The sequence below is a fragment of the Pelobates fuscus genome, chromosome 12, assembly GCF_036172605.1.
Source record: "Pelobates fuscus isolate aPelFus1 chromosome 12, aPelFus1.pri, whole genome shotgun sequence".
In the NCBI taxonomy this organism is placed as follows: domain Eukaryota; kingdom Metazoa; phylum Chordata; class Amphibia; order Anura; family Pelobatidae; genus Pelobates; species Pelobates fuscus.
In genome coordinates this window covers 108,419,735-108,444,446 of record NC_086328.1, presented here as the reverse complement: position 1 = coordinate 108,444,446, position 24,712 = coordinate 108,419,735, and the positions used below count along the sequence as shown (strand labels likewise).

The window sequence follows — 24,712 nt, the reverse complement described above, 5'->3', positions numbered from 1 at the left end:
CGGTTATTAGTACACCATACAGCACCAGTACAGGGATTAATATATAGTGTGGATCACAGACTGTTATTAGTACACTATACCGCACCGGGATAGGGATTTATATACAGCATGGATCACAGACGGTTATTAGTACACCATACCACACCGGGACAGGGATTTATATACTGCATGGATCACAGACGGTTATTAGTACACCATACCACACCGGGACAGGGATTTATATACTGCATGGATCACAGACGGTTATTAGTACACCATACCACACCGGGACAGGGATTTATATACAGTATGGATCACAGACTGTTATTAGTACACCGTACCGCACCGGGATAGGGATTTATATACAGTATGGATCACAGACGGTTATTAGTACACCATACCACACCGGGATAGGGATTTATATACAGTATGGATCACAGACTGTTATTAGTACACTATACCGCACCGGGATAGGGATTTATATACAGCATGGATCACAGACTGTTATTAGTACACCATACAGCACCAGTACAGGGATTAATATATAGTGTGGATCACAGACTGTTATTAGTACACTGTACGGCTCTGGGACATGGATTTATATAAAGCGTGGGTCACAGTTATTAGTATACTGTATGGCTCTAGGATAGGGATTTATATACAGATTGGTTCACAGACTGTTATTAATATACAGTATACTCTGGGGCAAGGATTTATATACAGCGTGGATCACAGACTGGTATTAGTACACTGTATGGCTCCGGGACAGGGATTTATATATAGCGTGGATCACAGACTGTTATTAATATACAGTGTACTCTGGGACAAGGATTTATATATAGCGTGGATCACAGACTGTTATTAATATACAGTATACTCCGGGATAGGGATTTATATACAGCGTGGATCACAGACTGTTATTAATATACAGTATACTCTGGGACAAGGATTTATATACAGCGTGGATCACAAACTGGTATTAGTACACTGTATGGCTCCGGGACAGGGATTTATATACAGTGTGGATCACAGGCTGTTATTAGTACACTGTTTGGCTCTAGGATAGGGATTTATATACAGTGTGGATCACAGGCTGTTATTAATATACCGTATACTCTGGGATAGGGATTTATATACAGTGTAGATCACAGACTGGTATTAGTACACTGTATGGCTCCGGGACAGGGATTTATATACAGTGTGGATCACAGGCTGTTATTAATATACAGTATACTCTGGGACAGGGATTTATATACAGTGTTGATCACAGACTGGTATTAGTACACTGTATGGCTCCGGGACAGGGATTTAAATACAGTGTGGCTCACAGGCTGTTATTAATATACAGTATACTCTGGGACAGGGATTTATATACAGTGTGGATCACAGGCTGTTATTAATATACAGTATACTCTGGGACAGGGATTTATATACAGTGTTGATCACAGACTGGTATTAGTACACTGTATGGCTCCGGGACAGGGATTTAAATACAGTGTGGCTCACATGCTGTTATTAATATACAGTATACTCTGGGACAGGGATTTATATACAGTGTGGATCACAGACTGGTATTAGTACACTGTATGGTTCCGGGACAGGGATTTATATACAGTGTGGATCACAGGCTGTTATTAATATACAGTATACTCTGGGACAGGGATTTATATACAGTGTGGATCACAGACTGGTATTAGTACACTGTATGGCTCCGGGACAGGGATTTAAATACAGTGTGGCTCACAGGCTGTTATTAATATACAGTATACTCTGGGACAGGGATTTATATACAGTGTGGATCACAGACTGGTATTAGTACACTGTATGGCTCCGGGACAGGGATTTATATACAGTGTGGATCACAGACTGGTATTAGTACACTGTATGGCTCCGGGACAGGGATTTAAATACAGTGTGGCTCACAGGCTGTTATTAATATACAGTATACTCTGGGACAGGGATTTATATACAGTGTGGATCACAGACTGGTATTAGTACACTGTATGGTTCCGGGACAGGGATTTATATACAGTGTGGATCACAGGCTGTTATTAATATACAGTATACTCTGGGACAGGGATTTATATACAGTGTGGATCACAGACTGGTATTAGTACACTGTATGGCTCCGGGACAGGGATTTAAATACAGTGTGGCTCACAGGCTGTTATTAATATACAGTATACTCTGGGACAGGGATTTATATACAGTGTGGATCACAGACTGGTATTAGTACACTGTATGGCTCCGGGACAGGGATTTATATACAGTGTGGATCAGATATGGTTAAACCATGGAGTATGTTTAAGTTTTGTAGGTTATAATATTAATGAACAGGAAGAATAAAATGTTTAAACACAATGTAAATAGAAACAAAATGCAACAATGTGAGGAAAGATTTTACATTAACATGAAAAAAACCTCAATTATCTTCTCATCATATTACATTCAAGTGTTAATTATCCAGATACACATATAGTCCTGAAAAGGCAGCCCACATGGGGATTAACCAATATAAGGTTTAATATGGAACACTCAATACTTGTAAATTCCTGCATGGAAAATTAGGTAAAACAATACAGAAGATATTTTCAGGAGCTCAGACACCAATCTGCGATTTTTTTTAAAATCCAGGACAGAAACGGGAAACTGAATTAAACGCTTTATTACTTTGTAAAGCTGACAAAGGTGTGATCTCCGTGAAATCAATCGAGAGATTGTGAATAGATCGGATTCATTCATTCATCAGATTCCCATTCTCAGATAAATTCTGGTGCAGACCTGTGGCCGAGTATTATCCCAGCTGCAGACAGTCTGCAAAGTCTGCATGCGTTGGGCCGGCTAAAGCAGGGAACAGGTGGAAATGCTATTTAAAGCTTCATCTGCTAAACCAGGAGCGAGAAGGTGGCAGCAGCCTGGCGAGTATTAAAACCGGGTAAAACAATCTCTGTGACAAGGGTCAGAACAGGGACATAGGAACAACACAGACTGACTTCTGCAAGTTAACATGTTTTCTCTAACTGTGTCTGGGAAAGTTCTATTTAACGGTAAAAATTCACATGTTTACAGTTTGTAAATAAAGCTCAAAAATGATTTAGACATTAAGGCCAAAACTTTGGAGGAAATCCATTTCAAACTGTTTGGTTCTACAACTTTTAACACATTATTTTGCAGCACTTAGAATTGAGCATTTCCTATTCAGAGGATAGAAAGCAAGCTCGGTTCAGAAAATCTGATCCACATATGTATTGCATGACATACTGCATTCACTTATAGGCTCTGCACTCACACATTATATACACTTAGATGCATTTTTACTAGAACACACTGACTGTATATGTATACACTTAGATCCATTGTGTTAATGAACACTGTATACACACACATACATATTCTGGAGCAGACACCGTACACACAGATACATTTTGTTAGCACACACCGCATACAGACAGACTGTGAGTGTGTATACACAGATATACATTCTGCTCTCACAAACTGTACACAGAGATACATTCTGTTAGCACACACAGACACACTGCACATGTATATGCATACAGATACATTCTGTTAGCACACACCACACACAGACACACTGCGAGTGTCTATACATTAGATACATTTTGCTCTCACACACTGTACACACAGATGCATTCTGCTCTCACACACTGTGTATACATAGATATATTGTTCTAGAACGCACTGTGTACACGTACAGTTGGTCTAATTTGTCAGATCACGTACCTAACAATGTGTCCAGCTCCAGTTAAGGCAATTCATTTTTGAAATGTGAACTCTCCCCACCTGTATTTCGACACCTGTTCTGATAAGTAAAAGTGAAGCCACAGACAGCCCACGGATTGGCTCATATTACGTGATATAAACAGCTTGTTATTAGACAGCAGTGATTGTATATTATTAGATCTAGCCATCATTAGCCTTTGGGCAATAGGCAGACCATGTCCTTTCCCTACAATCGCACAAGGCTGACATCGTGATAATCAATAGACAGGCTGCTGTACTGAATGGTCATATTAGGAAGAAGTTCTATCTGATGAGTCCCACTAGTAAAAATAAAGGACTTTCAGATAGGAAAGGCATAGTAGCCTATGTTACTTTATCTGACTTTAACCAGACTTGTCATAAAAGTCTATGTACCCGTCACTCCGCATCGGCAAATCCCAGCTCACAGATACAAAGTTCACTGCATTGTTTGCTTTCAAATATCCGCTTCAGTTATTGTCACGATTCAACCAAACGGATGGATTTGCTTTGGTTTTCAAAGGTTTTCTATGGAGTGCCGCAAGGAACAAGATTATTACATTGTAAATGCTTCTACTGGGCTTTATTTTACCTTTTGCATCAATAGCCTGAAATGTGGATCGGTAAGGAGCCATTCATAGATATTGAAAGCAGGCTAGGACTACCTATTTTACTGATACGCTATTACATGGAAATTATTATCTAATTTTTTTTCTGTTTTCACCATACCCATCACTGGACCTTTATAGCTACAATGTTTCCATGCTTGTAAGGCACAGTATAGCAGACTTTACATGCAGAATGGCACATCACCAATGCAGTGCAGCAATACTACCAAGCCTTGCCGTATGGTATAACCTGAGAAATAACCAGGAAAGGCAGCGGACGCCAAAAGATTATATAGTAGGCAAAAATCTGCAATAATTGGAAAACTTCTCCAGCGCAGCCTTTCACGGTTTGGCTTCTTTTCTGTCCATAACTATTCAATGATGAAGTCCATGTTTAGTGGGGGGATTTGTTTCCGTCTCTAGAACATAATGACTTTATTTCTTATTGTATGAATGGATCAGTTCTGACAGATTAGTTAAGAAAATGAGTGCCTTTGCGCTGTAACATGCACTCAGAGAATGCATTGTTATGGTGCTTGCAATGCCCCTTTAAGCAAGGTTTGTACCTTCCATTTCTTTGCAATTGAAGTATAATAATTTATATAATTTACATAGTAACAAAGCTCTTTGTTGACACATGGGTTAAAGTGCATATAAAAATACAGCATGTTATCAAGTGCACACTCACCCTCTGCAGACAGGCCTTGGATGCTAATTCCTTTGGTGGCCAAGAAACTCAAACAGGCGTCGATATTTTCAATCTACAGGAAAGATGGGGTTAAATGTAAACAGAGAACTTGTCAGACAGAGAACTTGGCAGAGAACATCAGTGAAGCATCTTTTATATGTCAATCAGCCGCTTAGAATTCAAATCATGATTTACTGAAATGGAACTCTTTCGGTCTGTATAATAAACAGACACAATGCCCTCAGTTCAGACACGTGTGCAACATTTACACAAAAACTGCAGTTTGAAAATGTTGTTAGTTTGGGCAAACCAATGGATTTGCCTTGGTTTTCAAAGGTTTTCTATGGAGTGCCGCATGGAACAAGATTATTACATTATCAAATTTTCACAATTCCCCACGACACTTATTAACCCCTTAATGACGGGTGACAAACCCGGTCCGTCATGCGCCAAAATTAACCCCAGATCGCCGCGATTGCAGGGTTAACGCTCCTCTGGTCTGCCTCGGTATTCGAGGCAGACCGGGAGCACCCAATTGCGCTGTCCCTGCAGCTTTGATTGCTCTGGCAGCCTGGTCTGCCTCTCTGTGCTTCCTCGTTCTGTGTGAAGTGCAGGGATACGGATCAGTGCAAAAAAGTTAAAGTTAAATCCCACCCCCTTTCACCTGCTTTAATAAAATTAACCTCTTCACTGCCATTTGATCTCGGACTACAGTGATCAAAATACAGATCTGGGTATTTTACTACGATCTGATTATTATTTTTTAAATTTTTTATTTTTTTTAACCCTTAGGGGTTAAAGTTATTTTTATAAATTAATAAAAAATATTTTACAATTATATATTTAGCTAGCTGGGGTGGGTGGACATTAGTGGGGAATTGGGGAATTTGATGTTAGGCTAGCTAGGGGTTAACGTTAAAAAAAAGTTTTTTAAAAAGCTTTAAAAAGTAAAAAAAAGTTTTAATAACGTTTAAAAAAAGTTTTTTAAACGTCGTCCCCCCCCCCCTCCCCCCCTCCCCCTAAATTAACCCCTTCCCTTATTTTTTTACTCCCTGAGGGTTAACTTTTATTTTTTAATAGTCAGGGGTTCGATTTATTTCATTGATTAATTTATATATTTTAAAATGATATATTTTGCTAGCTGGAGTGGGTGGGAGTTATGGGAAATTATGGAATTAACTGTTAGTCCTGCTTACTGCTAGTTAGGGGTTAACAGTAAAAAAAAAAGTGTAAAAAAGTTTTAAGAAAGTTTAAAAAAAGTTAAAAATAATTAATAAGTAAACAGAAAATTTTAAAAACAAATTTTAAAAAGTAAAAAAAGTAAAAAAAAAATAAAAAAAAAATACTACACCTGGAACAAACTAGCGAAAAAATGATCCCATGCTAAGGTTTAAAATATGTCTTTTGAATTAGCCCAGGGTGTATTCTTTAATAAATAGTATGTGTTTGTAGGGAGGTTTGAATAACCAACCAGCTAAACTACTCCCGAAATGAAACATGGACACATCGTAAAACTTCAAAGTTAGAAAAAAACTGAATGACAGCGTCTCAAATGTGCCCCTTCAGCATCCACATATACCTGGCAGAGGTACATTCGGGTGTATTGTTGTACTCAGAAGACATAGCTGAGCAACATATGAAATATTATACAGCCATTGCACACATAAGATTTGCAAACTATACTGTGCAAACTCACTTGGTGTGTCAAAAAGGCAGAAAAAAATGCTTATTACCACTACACTTGGTACAAGCTAGTGGAAAAATGATCCAAGGCCAAGGTTCAAAATATGCCTTTTGAAATACCCTGGGATGTCTTCTTTAAGAAATGGTATGCCTTTATGGTGTTGTTGAAATATGTCGCTTGGTGAAGTGCTCCAAAATGGAAGACAGAGCCATCAAAACTATATATGAAAATTCACACTTAACCCCTTAAAGGACCACTCTAGGCACCCAGACCACTTCAGCTTAATGAAGTGGTCTTGGTTGCCAGGTCCAGCTAGCTTTTACCCTTTTTTTTTAATAAACATAGCAGTTTCAGAGAAACTGCTATGTTTATACTGAGGGTTAAGCCAGCCCTTAGAGCCTCTAGTGGCTGTCTCATTGACAGCCGCTAGAGGCGCTTGCGTGCTTCTCACTGTGAAAATCACAGTGAGAGCACGCAAGCGTCCATAGGAAAGCATTATGAATGCTTTCCTATGCGACCGGCTGAATGCGAGCGCGGCTCTTGCCGCGCATGCGCATTCAGCCGATGACGTCGCGAGGAAGGAGGAGGAAAGCTCCCCGTCCGGCGCTGGAGAAAGAGGTAAGTTTAACCCCTTCCTCCCCCCAGAGCCCGGCGGGAGTGGGTCCCTGAGGGTGGGGGCACCCTCAGGGCACTCTAGTGCCAGGAAAACGAGTATGTTTTCCTGACACTAGAGTGGTCCTTTAAGGACGGCGGGTGTGCTATGCCGTCCTTAGGGACCTGGCTCTAAACGCCGGGAGGCAGCATAGCACGTACTTAGCTATGTACTTACCCGGTCGCCGGCGATCCCACGCCGACGATTGCGGTGTGGGGACTAACCTGGGAGACCAGGGAGTCCCCCTCCGTCTGTTTCGGCCCCCCTGGGCCATGTGATCGCGGGACCTGCCTGACAACCTAGGCCGAAAGTCCAGGGAATTTAATTTGCTAGCACTATATTTAACCCTGTAACTTTCCAAGACACTATAAAACCTGTACATGGGGGGTACTGTTTTACTCTGACTTCGCTGAACACAAATATTAGTGTTTCAAAACCGTAAAATGTATTACAACGATGATATCATCATTGAAAGTGAAATTTTTTGCATTTTTCACAAACAAATGGCACTTACACGGACGATATAATTGTTTTGATACGTTTTACTGTTTTGAAACACAAATATTTGTGTTCAGCAAAGTCTCCTGAGTATAACAATACCCCTCATGTACAGGTTTTATGGTGTTTTCAAAAGTTACAGAGTCAAATATAGGGCTTGCGTTTCAGTTTTTTCACATTGAAATTCGCCAATAGTAGACAACCCAAGGTATTGCAAATGGGGTATGTCCAGTCTTTTTTAGTAGCCCTTAGTCACAAACACTGGCCAAAATTGGCGTTCAAAATAATTTTTTGCATTTTTCACACACAAACAAATATTAACACTAACTTTGGCCAGTGTTTGTGACCAAGTGGCTACTACAAAAGACTGGACATACTCCATTTGCAATACCTTGGGCTGTCTACTTTTGCAAATGGTATGCCATCATGGGGGTAATTCTCATTCCTGGGCTACCATACGCTCTTAAAGGCAGCGTAACCGATCGAGCGAATTTCAATGTGAAAAAACTGAAAAATGTAATATGCTATATTTGACCCTGTAACTTACCAAAACACCATAAAACCTGTACATATGGGGTACTGTTTGACATGAGACATCGCTGAATACAAATATGTGTATTTTATTGCAGTAAAAGCAAACAGTATTATTACATTCACAGTTAAAATGTCACGTAGAACTATAAAAGTTTTAAAATTATTTTCTCCCATTTTTTTATGTTTTATTCATATTAAATTATGTTTCATACCTTAATATTTGATGTTAAATGAAAGCCCTGTTTCCCCTGAATAAAATGATATATAATAAGTGTGGGTGCACACATATGAAAGAGGTGAATTACACCTGAACAGACATATAGCGCAAATTCAAGTTTTTGTTTACATTTTGTTTGGATCACAACGTGTACATTTGGCTCAGTCCTTAAGGGGTTAACTATCAGTCCAGAGATCATACCTCCCAAGTGTCACTATTTAGGAGGGACAGTGCCTATTTTTTTTTTTTAATATATAATTTTTATTGATTATGAATATACAAGCAGGGACAGAATGTTACCAGTTGCAGTACATCATTTCAAACTTGATGTATGCATGAGATTATCATATAATTCACAAAAGAACAAAGTATAAACATAATTAAGTAAATATACATAATCACTCATGACAATACAAAGAAAACCCCCAAAACAAGTATATGCTTAACATAACTAATCATTGCTCCCTTTTTTAGTAAAAGACATATGGAAAAAAAAAAAAAAAACTTACACAAACACTAGACAAGACAAAACACAATGTCCTAGAATGTGTCTCGGTAAATAGGTTTTTGCCCCAAATCCCTCTGTCCCTCTTTTCTATCCTAATGTCCCTCTTCACTAGGAGCTCCATATTGTTGGTGTATCTGAGTAATGTGTATTTAAAATAATTGTGTTTAGAAATCAGTCTTTGTAAAAAGGATATGTTGCTCTTGTTCTAAATCACTTTTTAGCTGTATAAATTGTCATTAGTAAGTCAGCTAAAATGTCTCAAAGGAGCCATGCCCCTGATGACACCCTTAAATCACACCCCTAAAATTAAACTCTCTACGTCCAATTTAAAATGTTAGAAGGTATGGAGATTTCAGGTTGATTCAGTATTAGTAATTTGATTCCTGATCGGCTCTGTATCAGTAATGTGATTCCTGATCAGCTGTGTATTGGTAAAGCAATTCGAGATTGACTCTGTATTAGTAAAGCGATTCCTGATTGGCTCTGTATTAGTAAAGGGATTTCAGATTGGCTCTGTATTAGTAAAGCGATTCCTGATTGTCTCTGTATTAGTAAAGCGATTCCTGATTGGCTCTGTATTAGTAAAGGGATTTCAGATTGGCTCTGTATTAGTAAAGGGATTTCAGATTGGCTCTGTATTAGTAAAGCGAGTTCAGATTGGCTCTGTATTAGTAAAGTTATTCTAGATTGCCCCTATATTAGTAATGTAATTCCAGATTGGCTCTGTATTAGTAAAGCGATTCCTGATTGGCTCTGTATTAGTAAAGCGATTCCTGATTGGCTCTGTATTAGTAAAGCGATTCCTGATTGGCTCTGTATTAGTAAAGCGATTCCTGATTGGCTCTGTATTAGTAAAGCGATTCCTGATTGGTTCTGTATTAGTAAAGCGATTCCTAATTGGCTCTGTGTCAGTAAAGCAACTCCTAATTGGCTCTGGATCAGTAAAGCCATTCCTGATTGTCTCTGGATCAGTAAAGCCATTCCTTATTGGCTCTGTATTAGCAAAGTGATTCCTGATTGGCTCTGTAATAGTAAAGCGATTCCTGAATGGTTCTGTATTAGTAAACTGATTCATAATTCGCTCTGTATCAGTAACGCGATTCCTGATTGGCTCTGTATCAGTAAAGCGATTCCTAATTGGCTCTGTATCAGTAAAATGATTTCAGATTGCCTCTGTATTAGTAATGTGATTTCTGATTGGCTGTGTATTAGTAAAGAGATTTCAGATTTGCTCTGTATTAGTAATGTGTTTTCTGATTGGCTGTGTATTAGTAAAGTGATTTCAGATTGGCTCTGTATTTGGACAGATTCCTGCTATAGTTGAGTTAGAATATATTATATTTCTCATAGCACAGAATGCATATCTATCACAAAAAAATTGCAGCAATTCTGCATAAAGTGAAGAAATTACTATGGAAACTATGGAATGTTCATGCAGATTGCTCCATTCCAACAATTCCGACCCAGAATGCCTACTTCATAAATGACCCCCATACTTTAAATACAGGGAACGTTGAGTGACATTAGAATGTCTAAACTAGGAATGTCTAATTTTACCATCAGGCAGCTGGCACTCATTGTTTAAAATTGACAGAATTAGGGTCTAAAAAAATGCTATGACAGGGAATGGAAGCTTTACATTGTACATTTATACTGTGTATCCACAATGGCAGATATTATGTTTTTATAGCAGAAATCACATATTTATCAGTAGGTCTATTATATTACATACAGCAAATATTATAACTACGTTAAGGTAGTTTTCATCGTAAGTAAACGTGGCAACAATATTATTAGGATAGAAATTCTCACCATTTGTGATCTGTTCTTTGGGCATCCATTAATGTCTTCAATTTTCTCATTCGCTGAAAGGCAGAAATGAACAAGTCAGGGGTATTTCCTGAAATCCTGCTCGGGCTATATCCAAGCTCAGTGTGAGAGCTGCTTGATTCCCAGTAATGCAGAGTATGGGGGGGATTTCTAAATGATGTCCCACCCCAGACAGCTGTATGAAGGTCACACGGGAACGGGACAACTGCTCAGACCCCAGTTTAAACTTAGAGACACTTTGTGGACAAACAGAACCTGCATTCCATTGAGGGAATAACAAAAACTGACGCTAACCCCGGAACTTGCATTCTACGGCAGGGAATAACAAAAACGGAGGCAAACCCCTGGAACCTGCATTCAATGGAGGGAGTGACAAGAAACTAAAGTGGTGCAAAGTTGTGAAAGTACTCTCTACAGTGATTGCTTTAATTTCTGAACATCGTACCTCTAATAATCACCCAAACAGAGAAGTTTTGTCCAAGCACTAGTTCCCGGGTTAAATTATTTATTTATCAGACATTCAATAAAAATCACAATCATCAGGATGACTAGACATAACACGCAGGTAATATTCAGGATTATTCACTAAAGTGAGACTTACAGTAGACTTTCAAATTTAAGGTCAAAATTGGCCAACTGTAAAAATTCTTTAAGTCAGCTATGTTTCAAGTTTGGATACTTTAATCTTCGATTTGAAATGTACTGCGGATTTTAACTTAGTAAATAGCCCTGTGAAGCTTATTGCACCTTTCTGTACATTAACTTGGGACTAGTTACTTCAAACACACCAATCTGCTTTAAACACCCTGTCCTTAGAACCAGCCCTCCCCATGCTGCTCTCCCTTTTACTGCACACCCCCAGAAGAAAAATCAACTCACCCACAACCTGGATGATATCGGCGAGCAAGACGCCATCAGTCACATCTTGCTGCAGATCCTTAATGAGTCGTTTATGGCCAGATTTCGAAAGGTAGTGGTTGGCCCAGTCTGTGTAGATCTACAATAAAGAATAAATGAAACGATTTAGAATGATGGAAGCCTTTACCTCCTTATTCTTTAGGCGGATTTGTCAGTGCCTGGGAGGGAGCCGGCTTTTCAGAATTAGTCTGGAGCAAGTGAACGAGACATTAAAATTCAAAGCATGTTACAATGAAAACTGAAGAGACCTGACATCAGAGCTTTGTCAGTGCGGGGCAAGAAACCAGACGGATATCGGGACTCGGATTATTGGGGCGTCATTAAGGGATACTGTGAGCGAGTGCTCTGCCAATTCTTTCCCAAGCGTGTTTGTTTTCAAACTCACCAATCAGCACATTGAGAGAAGCTGCAAACAGGGCTCAATGGTAGCACACAATGCATTCATTTAAAATGGGCACAGTATCCCTTCACTAATTCTCCCCATTATAAAGCTGATGCGACCCAGCAGTGCACACACTGCTAAACCAGTTTTATAGCTTTACGTGGGAGATGCAGCGGAGAGACATAACGCAGAGATAAATATATTTATAGTAACGCATGGATCTAGATCCGAGATTGTCTTAATGGTGACACACAAGGTCTCACGTATCTTAACGTGTAACATTGCCAGCAGTTACAAAGCCATTTTGTAGTTCCACGGTTTAATAATGGCGTGGCACTGAAGGAGTTAATAAAGCCACGGCTGGTTACATCAAAACACAAATGCAAAGACATAACGAAAGAGTGAAATCGTCAGAAAATGACATCCACAACAGAACATCGCACCGCTGTTCAGATCCACAACAGAATATTGCACCGTTAGACAAAACATCGCCAGAGAGTTACATTTAAGGATCATACCAAGCAATCACATCACTACACAAGACCTCAGCTCAGCACTGCACTACAACAAAATCTACACAGAGCATTGCACCCTTACATAAATCCCCAGCAAAGTAAGACTAACCAAACGTAGATCCTTTCCATGTCTTTAAATGCTGTGAGATAGCCTGCAGCATCAAATGATGGTGAGTAAAGTAAGGAAGGGTGTTTTATGGCTCTCAAAAGCAGTTTACCTCCTGTACAGCTGTATATTTATTTACTGATTAAAGGACAGACACAAAGATCTTGAAATCCAAGGAAACAAAGGTTTACAACCCGAGATATACAAGCTGTGACCACTAAAGGTGTAATAAGCAAATATTTAACTTCTGCTCACTGGAGAGACTTTTCACACAGATAATGACAACCTCTTAAAATAAAGGCACTAAAGATTTTATTCTGCTAACAGCGCAATGTGATAAACTGACAACCAAAAGAACAAATTTAAGGCCAAACGTTATGTTGAGTACAGTTTACAGTTTGGCTACTTTGGCCTTGATTTTGCAAACTGAGATTATAGTTCGCTAAAATTCACAACATAATAAATAATCCCTTTATTAAAATTGGGTATTTAGATTTGTAACCTTTAAAATATTAGTATCCTGTGTTCACTTACCGTAATAACAGGAGTAATGCGGATATAATGTAAAGCTTTAAAAAAAAAAAAAAAAAAAAGACTTTTCTTACTTTGTCTCTGGGGTTTTCCCTGAGTTTTGTACATCAAACAACTGATCCTTGAGGCACTCACTGTCCCAACTGCTGAGACAGTGTTACCTCTCCTGGATATGTAACCACTTAATGACTGAAAAAGGCAGAATCATCTACAAGTTTTAAGGTCGAGCGTACTTTTGTGTTATGGAATTGTGTATAAAAGTGTCTTTGTGTGAAAACTGGTGAAACTGATACAACTGGTGTAGAAGTGAGGAAAGAAATTACAAATTCAAAATAAAAAGTTTCAGATTTCTTTTTTTGTGTCTAAAGCCAGTTAAGACATCTTTATACGTACAATGTTGTTGACTAAATTGAGAATTCAAAGCGAATTTTGCGTTTAAGGCCAGAGTAGCCAATCTAAAAGCGTAGCAGACTTGGGGAATTTTTCCAGTTTAGCTATTCTGGCCTTACATTTAAATCTTGGTTAATATTCACTTTAGTTTGTGCTCTGATAACGTAAAACACAGATGAGTTGCATAGTTAAAATAAGACCAAGTAGAACATGCTCAGGGATTCCACCATAATTACACAACCCCACTGCATTTTGCTGTAAATTTCTCTAGATCTGACACCAAGAGAAGTGGATTATTTTAAAAGGTTATTCCAAGCATCATATCCACTACAGCCTCCTATAAAGCAGCCAGACTCTGTTCCTGGTATTGGGCAAATTGTTTAGTAACATTTAGTAGCATTCATATGCTTTAGCAGGGGAACAAATACAACTCAAGTAGCATATGAATTCGATAAACTACAGGCAGCACATTTATGTTTTCCCTACCAGCTTAAACATGCTAAATGTGTGTCAAAGACAATACAGTGGATCCGGCCACTGTACTATGTTTTAAAGTGATTGTTCAGTAAATAAGGCCATGCAGCCAAGCAGTGAAGAGAGTGAATGCAGGGAGAAGGTTCTTTCGCTAGTTCTAATCACAGTTTGGGAGTTTTCACCTACATTTTGAAATGCAGATTTTAACTTGCTACAATTTGAAGTTTAGCGAATAAACCTTGCTGTGTTTCAACACCTGTCATAAGAGGCTCCCAGTCACCTAGAAGTGCGCTGCTCATTGAACAGTGTTTCCCCCTTAAGTGTTCCTCAGTGTGCGTTTTGTATTTTTAGAGCTGATTGTTTATGAGAGTAGGCTGGGCATGGGGACTGGTCTCCCAATAACAAACTATGGAAGCTCTGCCAGACTCACACTGGGATCCTTGTTAGGAGCTCAGATTCCCCAAATCTTACTCATCTTCCCAGCACTGAGTGACTCACCCTGCACAGAGTGTGACTCAGGGACAGGTCAGTGGACACTAAGCTCACTGCCAAGTCACTAATTATCAGCTGATTGTCCCCAAAACTTTACATGAAAGGTCCGAAACAAACAGCAAGCCCACCCTCCCTCTGTCCCCAGTAACACTTTGTGTCAGAGTTACTGTGTATCCAGCCTAGCCATGACATGGGAAACATGCTGCTTACATGTCTGTACATGAGCTAACATATTAACCCTGACTGTTCCAGAATGATAGGGAACAAATCAGTAAGTGTACCAATCTCCATGTAGTTATGATAATATGTCTCGATGACATTCAATCTTAAGATCTCATAACATTAGCCCAGGGGTAGAAACATGATTTAATTTATCTGAAAGAACAACTGGTATTTAATATCCATCTGCCCTTATAAAATATCCACCAGCGCGTATTCATTTCCCAGCTAATTTAATCAAAGATCTACATAATTTTGGCCTCCATCTAATATTTTTGGCTACATTTTTCAAATGAGTTCATATTTTAAGAAACATTTAAATATAATATTATATAGGATATATATTCTGATATTTTGAAGGGAAAAAAAAAAACATTTTAAAAGTGTATGCAAAAATATTAAATAATTTGAAACGCTTATCCAAAAATATAAAAATCTAGTCCTTTATTATCTATCCAATAGGTGAAATGTGCTTATTAAATGTTTACCTCTTTTTGTTATATATCTAGCGGTACCTGTTAAATATTTGCTAGATGTTCACCTAATTTGTATTTAATATCTGTTTAGGTTTATTAAATATCCATCAGTGATTAATATTCACCTGCACATATTCAATTAAAAGTCTTTTAAATATCGTTTTCCATATGGACTATCTACGTGTCCTTATTAATTTTTATTACATATCAATATGTGTATTAATATCTGTTTGTGACCATTAAGTATTCCTATGTGTTGATCAACCCTCCTCGGTGGATTAAATAGCCACCTGCCCGAAATGATTAAATATCCATCTACATTGAATATGAAGCGTCAAAGGACATTTACTAAGTGCAGCAGAATGTCCACCAAGGCGTATTAAATGAAGATGTGCACGTATCAAATATACAAATTATTATTACATACATACCAGTGGATATTAAATATCCACATGCAGTACACAAGTATCAATTGTATAAAACATCTGCTGTGTATGTAAATGAATGTATATATAGGATCAGTCATATATATACAAAAAACAAATACCGTATTAAGAATTCCTATAAAGCAAAGATTTGCTCTGCTGAACACGTCAATTAAAATTAACTGAATCCTTTAAAAAATAATCCAAACCAACAGGTTGCAGCTGAGAACATTATTTGACGGAATTTATTTTTTAACTGGCTTTGAGAGTAATATATAAAAACAGTTATTATATAGCCGCTGTGTCATACTGCAATAATAAGTTATTGCTCGGTATAATTGGGGGGGTACAATAGTACAGAAAAACATAAAAATCTCTAAGAATGGATAAATCAGCTTACTCGCTTGTAGTCGTGGAAGGAATTTATACTGCAATTCCGTGTAGGAACCCAAAACCCCAATCTTGCTGGCATTTTGATCCCGAAGAAAGCGTGTGACAGACAGAGGTAAATTCTCTGGTCTCCTCCAGTGAAATCCTGATTTATTCTGTCATGGGAGGAATGACGGGGTAATTTTAGCCATCAGAGTCCCTTCTCCCTGAATTAGATTTTGTGGCGTAGGAAGCCCTCCCTGCAGTGGCCTCTGTAACGTCCTGTGTGCCATTTGCCAGGCCCTTCCAGGAAAATGGCGTCTAGTTTCAGGTGATTAGCACCATTATACCTCAAAGGCACTTTTTATAAGGTCACAATGCACTTTAACAAACTTCACTGGGGCATGACAAAATGTCATGAGGACTTATTCACTAAACTGGGCTGTGAAAAAATGGACAGGGGAGATTTATATTACAGACTAAAAATCTTACCCACAATTTCCTCTTTAGAGAATAACTAATTTGGTATTGCACTGGCATTTTAACACCTGCTTAAGTGTTTCAGTTTACCCTTTTACTATCGCTTGTGTTGGGATATTTCAAAGCATTGATCTAAGCAGCTACAGTGAACTTAAGTAGTTAAGTGTTCCTTTAAAAGGCCATTACAAGCACCATAACCACTTAAAATATGCTGTAATAATGCAATATACTATAACAAAGCTGTACTAACACATTGAGCAGTAATGACACACTGCGCTATATTAATGCAACAAGCTGTAATGATACAACAAGCTGTAATGATAGAGCGAACTGTAATGATACAACAAGCTGTAATGATACAACAAGCTGTAATGATACAACGAGCTGTAATGATACAGCGAGCTGTAATGATACAGCGAGCTGTAATGATACAGTGAGCTGTAATGATACAAGCTGTAATGATACAACAAGCTGCTGTAATGATAAAACGAGCTGTAATGATACAACGAGCTGTAATGATAAGACAAGCTGTAATGATACAACAAGCTGTAATGATACAGCGAGCTGTAATGATACAGCGAGCTGTAATGATACAACGAGCTGTAATGATACAACGAGCTGTAATGATACAACAAGCTGTAATGATACAACGAGCTGTAATGATACAAGCTGCTGTAATGATACAAGCTGCTGTAATGATACAACGAGCTGTAATGATACAACGAGCTGTAATGATACAACGAGCTGTAATGATACAAGCTGCTGTAATGATACAGCGAGCTGTAATGATACAACAAGCTGTAATGATACAACAAGCTGTAACGATACAACAAGCTGTAATGATACAACAAGCTGTAATGATACAACGAGCTGTAATGATACAACGAGCTGTAATGATACAACGAGCTGTAATGATACAGCGAGCTGTAATGATACAACAGGCTGTAATGATACAGCGAGCTGTAATGATACAACAAGCTGCAGTAATGATACAACAAGCTGTAATAATACAGCGAGCTGTAATGATACAGTGAGCTGTAATGATACAAGCTGTAATGATACAACAAGCTGCAGTAATGATACAACGAGCTGTAATGATACAACGAGCTGTAATGATACAACGAGCTGTAATGATAAGACAAGCTGTAATGATAAGATAAGCTGTAATGATAAGACAAGCTGTAATGATACAACAAGCTGTAATGATACAACAAGCTGTAATGATACAACAAGCTGTAATGATACAAGCTGCTGTAATGATACAAGATGCTGTAATGATACAACGAGCTGTAATGATACAGCGAGCTGTAATGATACAGCGAGCTGTAATGATACAACAGGCTGTAATGATACAGCGAGCTGTAATGATACAACAAGCTGCTGTAATGATACAACAAGCTGTAATAATACAGCGAGCTGTAATGATACAGCGAGCTGTAATGATACAGCGAGCTGTAATGATACAGCGAGCTGTAATGATACAGCGAGCTGTAATGATACAAGCTGTAATGATACAAGCTGTAATGATACAACAAGCTGCTGTAATGATACAACACGCTGCAATGATACAACAAGCTGTAATGATACAGCGAGCTGTAATGATACAGCGAGCTGTAATGATACAACGAGCTGTAATGATACAACGAGCTGTAAAGATACAACGAGCTGTAATGATAAGACAAGCTGTAATGATACAACAAGCTGTAATGATACAACAAGCTGTAATGATACAACAAGCTGTAATGATACAATGAGCTGTAATGATACAATGAGCTGTAGTGCTTTTAATGCGAAGAGCACCCTTTAAAGTGTAAAATTTTAGCAAAATCCACTAGTTAGCCAGTTACCTAAATTGAACTAAAATAAAAGAAAGGAAACCAAAATTCCCAGTAACATTATTTAATTTTTTTTTTAGTTACAAGGCATGTCAACGATAGCCTGAAATTATGTTTTTTACTCGCCTATGCAGAGCTGTTCACCCCATTAAAAACTTCAATAGCCATTTACTGGAGTGAGGGAACAAGGAGAGTTGACTCCCAGAGAACAGACAGCCCCACTTTGCATTTGCCAATTCTCCACAATTCGCCATTTAGTGAATAAATTCCAGTATTAGAAAAGTGTGACTGGCGGACAGCAGGAAGGACAATAGTGCATTGTTACAATGATGACAGCGAACCAGGATGCGAACACAACACAAGGGACAATTCCAACCGAAAACAACTTACCGTATATACTCGAGTATAAGCCGACCCGAATATAAGCCGAGGCCCCTAATTTTTCCCCAAAAAACTGGGAAAACTTATTGACTCGAGTATAAGACTAGGGTGGGAAATGCAGCAGCTACTGGTAAATTTCTAAATAAAATTAGATCCTAAAAAAAATATATTAATTGAATATTTATTTACAGTATAGTGTATAATGAATGCAGTGTGTGCGTATGAGTGCAGCGTGTGTGTGTATGAGTGCAGCGTGTGTGTATGTGTCACGGTAATATACCCCAACACGCAGGAATAGTTCACAGTCAAGAGACAAGAAACAGTGTTCGTCTTACCGGACCTTAGAATGGCCGGACTAGGACGAGAGAAAGACAGAGTCAGAACAAGCCGAGGTCAAGGGAACTGAGAGACAGCGTAACGTAGAACAAGCCGAGGACTGGTACACAGAGGACAAAACAGCGGATAAGCAAGCAAGGATAAGGAGAGAGCGGAGTCAGAAACAAAGCCAAGGTCAAGCACCAAAAAACCAACTGAACGATACAAGCACTAAAGGGAACTGGACAGAAACCACGATAGGGCAAAGAGCAAGGGAAACAGGTGAGTATAAATACCCTTAAGGTTCACTTTGATTGGCCCCTGTCATATCCACGCCCCCAAAACGTGAGTGTATGGGGAATGTGGCCTGACAGGGGCCAATGGGAGACTGATTCTAATTTAGTCTCCCACTGTCCCTTTAAGAGCGCGCCCGAGACGCGCGGCGCGCTCTTAGTGTCGGGCGGGACATGTGACCGCTTCTCGCGGTCACTGCCCGCCTGACTGATCCCATCGTTGGCTGAGCCGCGCGCGGCTCGTGCAGGAGCAGGACCGCGCGCGGCGAGAAGGGAGGACCCCGGCCGGCCCCTGGAGAGGGTAAGTACCGCTACAGTACCCCCCCCTGAAGACACGCCCACCGGGCGGGGAGGAGCAGGCCTGGCAGGAAAACGAGCGTGGAAAGAACGCACAAGGCGAGGAGCGTGAACAGCGTCAGCGGAAATCCAACTGCGTTCCTCAGGCCCATAGCCCTTCCAATGTACCAGATATTGGAGGCGACCCCGAAGCAAGCGAGAGTCAATTACAGCCGCCACTTCAAACTCCTCATGGCCCTCCACCGAAACCGGAGGAGGAGGGGGGACATGCCGAGTAAAACGGTTGCATAGGAGGGGTTTTAACAAGGAGGTATGAAACACGTTAGGAATGCGTAAATTTTTTGGAAGATCCAATGCATACGAGACAGGATTAACCACATGCAAGATACGAAAAGGACCAATAAAACGAGGGGCCAACTTCATAGAAGGCACACGAAGACGAATATTGCGAGTAGAAAGCCAAACCCGGTCTCCCACAGCATAGGATGGAGCTGCCCTGCGATGCTTGTCAGCGTGAACCTTCTGGCGAGCAGCTGAGGCCACCAAAGAACACTGAACCTGCTCCCAAGTATTACGTAGACTAGCCAAATGTTCGTCCAGAGCTGGCATGCCCTGTAAGGAGAATGCAGCTGGAAGAACCACGGGATGCCGGCCATAAACAACGTAAAAAGGGCTGTTACCGGAGGATTCATGAGCAGCATTATTACGAGCAAACTCAGCCCAAGGAAGCAGGTCAGCCCAATTGTTCTGATGGTGGGACACGAAACAGCGAAGATACTGCTCCAGAGATTGGTTGGCACGTTCAGCAGCTCCATTAGACTGGGGGTGGTAGGCTGAAGAAAACGAGAGGGAGATACCCATCTCTGCACAAAACGCTCTCCAGAATCTGGAAATAAACTGGCTACCCCTATCGGACACGATCGAAGTGGGAATACCATGCAACCGAAACACCTCCCCGGCAAAGATAGAGGCAAGTTCCTTGGATGATGGCAATTTGAGAAGAGACACAAAATGAGCCATCTTAGAAAAACGATCCACAATCATCAGGATGACAGTTTTACCATTAGAGGGAGGTAATTCAACAATAAAATCCATGGATATATTGGACCATGGCCTCTCGGGTATGGGCAACGGATGCAACAACCCACAAGGAACTCTGTGGGAGGACTTCATACTGGCACAAGTGCTACAGGCATTAACGTAATCGGTGACGTCCTTGCGCAAGGAAGCCCACCAGAAATATCTAGAAACTGCTGAGACTGTCTTAGAAATACCAGGGTGTCCAGCAGTTCTAGTGTCATGATATAATGACAAGATGTCTCGTCTCTCTGGTATATCAACGAATAGCTTATCAGCAGGCCTCTCCTCAGGAGCCAAGTTTTGTTTAGCCTGAATAGTTTGTAAGAGAGAAGACGAAATAGAAAGAACAGTAGTCGCTATTATTCTGTCAGGCGGAATGACAGGGGTAACATCGACCTCGAGTTTGTCAGTAGTTTCGAATTGTCTGGACAGAGCGTCAGCTTTAGTATTACGATCACCCGGTCTGTAAGTGATTATGTAATTAAAACGAGACAAAAAGAGAGACCACCTGGCCTGCCTAGAAGACAATCTTTTTGCTTCACTAAGGTATGAGAGGTTTTTGTGATCCGTTAAAATGAGGATAGGATCCCTGGTACCCTCTAGCAGATGTCTCCATTCCTTGAGCGCCAAAATGATAGCAAGGAGTTCACGATTGCCTACATCATAATTCCTCTCTGCTTTGGACATCTGTCTGGAAAAGAAGCCACAAGGGTGTAACGGCTTTTCAGGTGAATCTCTTTGAGACAAGATAGCACCTACCCCTATCTCAGAAGCATCAACCTCAAGAATAAAGGGCAGTGAAGGGACAGGATGCTGTAAAACAGGAGCAGAGGCAAATGTAGCTTTCAAGAATTCAAAGGCCTCGAGTGCTTCTGGTTTCCAGACATGAGTATTACCATCCTTCTTGGTCATTCTGGTTATAGGCGCTACAATGGCAGAAAATCCTTTAATAAAACGCCTATAATAATTAGAGAACCCCAGAAAACGCTGAATGGCTTTTAAACCCTGGGGCAGAGGCCATTCCATAATGGCAGACAGTTTCTTGGGATCCATATGAAAACCCTTGGCAGAGATTATATAACCCAAGAATTGGACTTCAGATTGATCAAATGAACATTTTTCGAGTTTGCAATAGAGACCGTTAACCAGAAGAGTTCTCAACACTAATTTAACATGCATGTGATGAGTCTGTAAATCATTCGAATAAATTAATATGTCGTCCAAGTATACTATAACGAATGTATGTATAAATTGACGTAGGACATCATTAATAAATTCTTGAAAAACTGCTGGGGCGTTACAAAGACCAAAGGGCATCACAGTGTACTCGTAGTGGCCACTCCTGGTATTGAAAGCAGTCTTCCACTCGTGATCCTTTTTGATACGTATGAGGTTGTAAGCACCCCTAAGGTCCAATTTAGTAAAAACTGTGGCCTGTTTAAGCCTATCAAAAAGTTCTGTGATCAAAGGTATGGGGTACGCATTTTTGACGGTGATTTTATTAAGGCCCCTATAGTCAATACAAGGCCTTAATTCGCCATCTTTCTTAGACACAAAGAAGAACCCAGCCCCTGCCGGGGAAGAGGATCTTCTTATAAATCCCTTCTCTAGAGATTCCTTGATATATTCCTCCATAACCAGATTCTCCTGAGGAGATAAAGGATATATTCTCCCTTTGGGAGGCATCGTACCAGGTAATAAATTAATTGCACAATCGTAAGGCCTGTGAGGTGGCAATCTTTCAGCCTCCCTTTTATCAAAAACAGATTTAAGAGACAGGTACTGAGAGGGTATGACCGTAGGCACGGGAGGAATATGAGTAGAATTCAAAGGGGTGACTTTAACAACACAAGACTCTTGGCAAGAATCACTCCAAGAAACTATTTGTCCTGACTCCCAATCAATGGTGGGATTATGAGTACGTAACCAAGGATACCCTAACACGAGGTGAGAGGAAGGAGAAGTAATGATCTGAAACCGAATGGTCTCAGAGTGTAACACCCCTGTAGACATATGTAGGGGAACAGTCTCATGTGTGATAATTGGAGAGCATAATGGTCTACCATCTATGGCCTCAACGGCCAAGGGTGTCTCCTTCTCTCTGGTGGGTATGTTATTCTCCTTGACAAAACTGGAATCAATAAAGTTTTCGGCCGCTCCGGAATCAACCAGGGCTAGTATATTCCCTGCTATGCAGTCACTATCAAGGTGCAGGGAAACAGGAAGAAGTAACTTATTAAGAGGCAAATGTGAGGACTGTGATGTCACACCCAAGGCCAGTCCTCTATACGGTCTTAGGTGCGATAGTTTCCCGGACGCACGGGACATTCTTGTCTCATATGACCCCTCCTACCACAATAAAGACAAAGTCCCTCCTTTCTCCTATAAAGCTTTTCAGCGTCGGTAAGTTTAGCAACCCCTAACTGCATAGGTTCCTCCTCAGAACCTTTAGATCCCTCGGGAGTCTCAGCTCTAGGGGAGTTAAAGGGAACAAAATGTCTATTTCTGGACCTGGTATATAACCTGTCACGGATCCTGTTATCTATATTGATAAGATAGTCAATCAGGTCCTCCAGGGGTACAGGGAGGTCCTTAGCTGCTACCTCATCTAAGATAGTATCAGACAGACCTTCCATAAAGGCAGTAGTAAGGCCATTATTAGTCCAATCTACCTGTGAGGCAAGGGTCCGGAACTGAATAGCATAATCGGCTACAGATTTAGATCCTTGCTTTATTCTCATTAATGCCCTGGCGGCATTTTTTGACCTTTTAGTCGTGTCAAATGTTCTACGGAACGCTGTGAGGAAGCTATTGAAGTCGTGTACCATAGGCCCATTAGCCTCCCAAATAGGATTTGCCCATTCTAGTGCCTTATCCGTAAGCTGGTGCATAAGAAAACCCACCTTAGATCTGTCAGTGGGAAATGAACGTGGGTACATTTCGAAGTGGAATTCCACTTGATTAAGGAATCCACTACATGTCTTAGCGTCCCCTCCATACCTAGGTGGCGGGGTTAGATGTGCAGAAGCATTAGACATATTAGCTGTGTCCGGTATAGGGTTTACAGGAGGCGTAGGTACAGGTACCGGAACAGATCTGGATAACAGTGTCTGGATGGCTTGAGCCATTTGATCCATACGGTGATCCTGTTCTGCGAATCTAGCCTCATGAGTGGCCATCTGTTGACCTAAACCTGCGGGGTCCATGGCCCTATCGTAATGTCACGGTAATATACCCCAACACGCAGGAATAGTTCACAGTCAAGAGACAAGAAACAGTGTTCGTCTTACCGGACCTTAGAATGGCCGGACTAGGACGAGAGAAAGACAGAGTCAGAACAAGCCGAGGTCAAGGGAACTGAGAGACAGCGTAACGTAGAACAAGCCGAGGACTGGTACACAGAGGACAAAACAGCGGATAAGCAAGCAAGGATAAGGAGAGAGCGGAGTCAGGAACAAAGCCAAGGTCAAGCACCAAAAAACCAACTGAACGATACAAGCACTAAAGGGAACTGGACAGAAACCACGATAGGGCAAAGAGCAAGGGAAACAGGTGAGTATAAATACCCTTAAGGTTCACTTTGATTGGCCCCTGTCATATCCACGCCCCCAAAACGTGAGTGTATGGGGAATGTGGCCTGACAGGGGCCAATGGGAGACTGATTCTAATTTAGTCTCCCACTGTCCCTTTAAGAGCGCGCCCGAGACGCGCGGCGCGCTCTTAGTGTCGGGCGGGACATGTGACCGCTTCTCGCGGTCACTGCCCGCCTGACTGATC

The 24,712-nt window shown here is 40.4% G+C and overlaps 1 protein-coding gene across 7 annotated transcripts in view; it reads right to left on the bottom strand.

The window, feature by feature from the left end:
• NAV2 (neuron navigator 2) overlaps positions 1-24,712 on the bottom strand; it is a 322,958-nt gene that overhangs the window by 113,442 nt on the left and 184,804 nt on the right. For 6 of the 7 annotated variants that reach the window (XM_063438399.1, XM_063438395.1, XM_063438397.1 and 3 more), the window contains exons 2-4: positions 11,837-11,954; positions 10,940-10,992; positions 5,035-5,107 (exon numbers count right to left, since the gene is read on the bottom strand). In XM_063438399.1, coding sequence (XP_063294469.1) covers positions 5,035-5,107; positions 10,940-10,992; positions 11,837-11,954 — 244 coding nt within the window. Of the gene's footprint in view, positions 1-5,034; positions 5,108-10,939; positions 10,993-11,836; positions 11,955-16,285; positions 16,415-24,712 lie in introns of those variants that run through there. The other variant, XM_063438401.1, reaches the window with a different exon arrangement.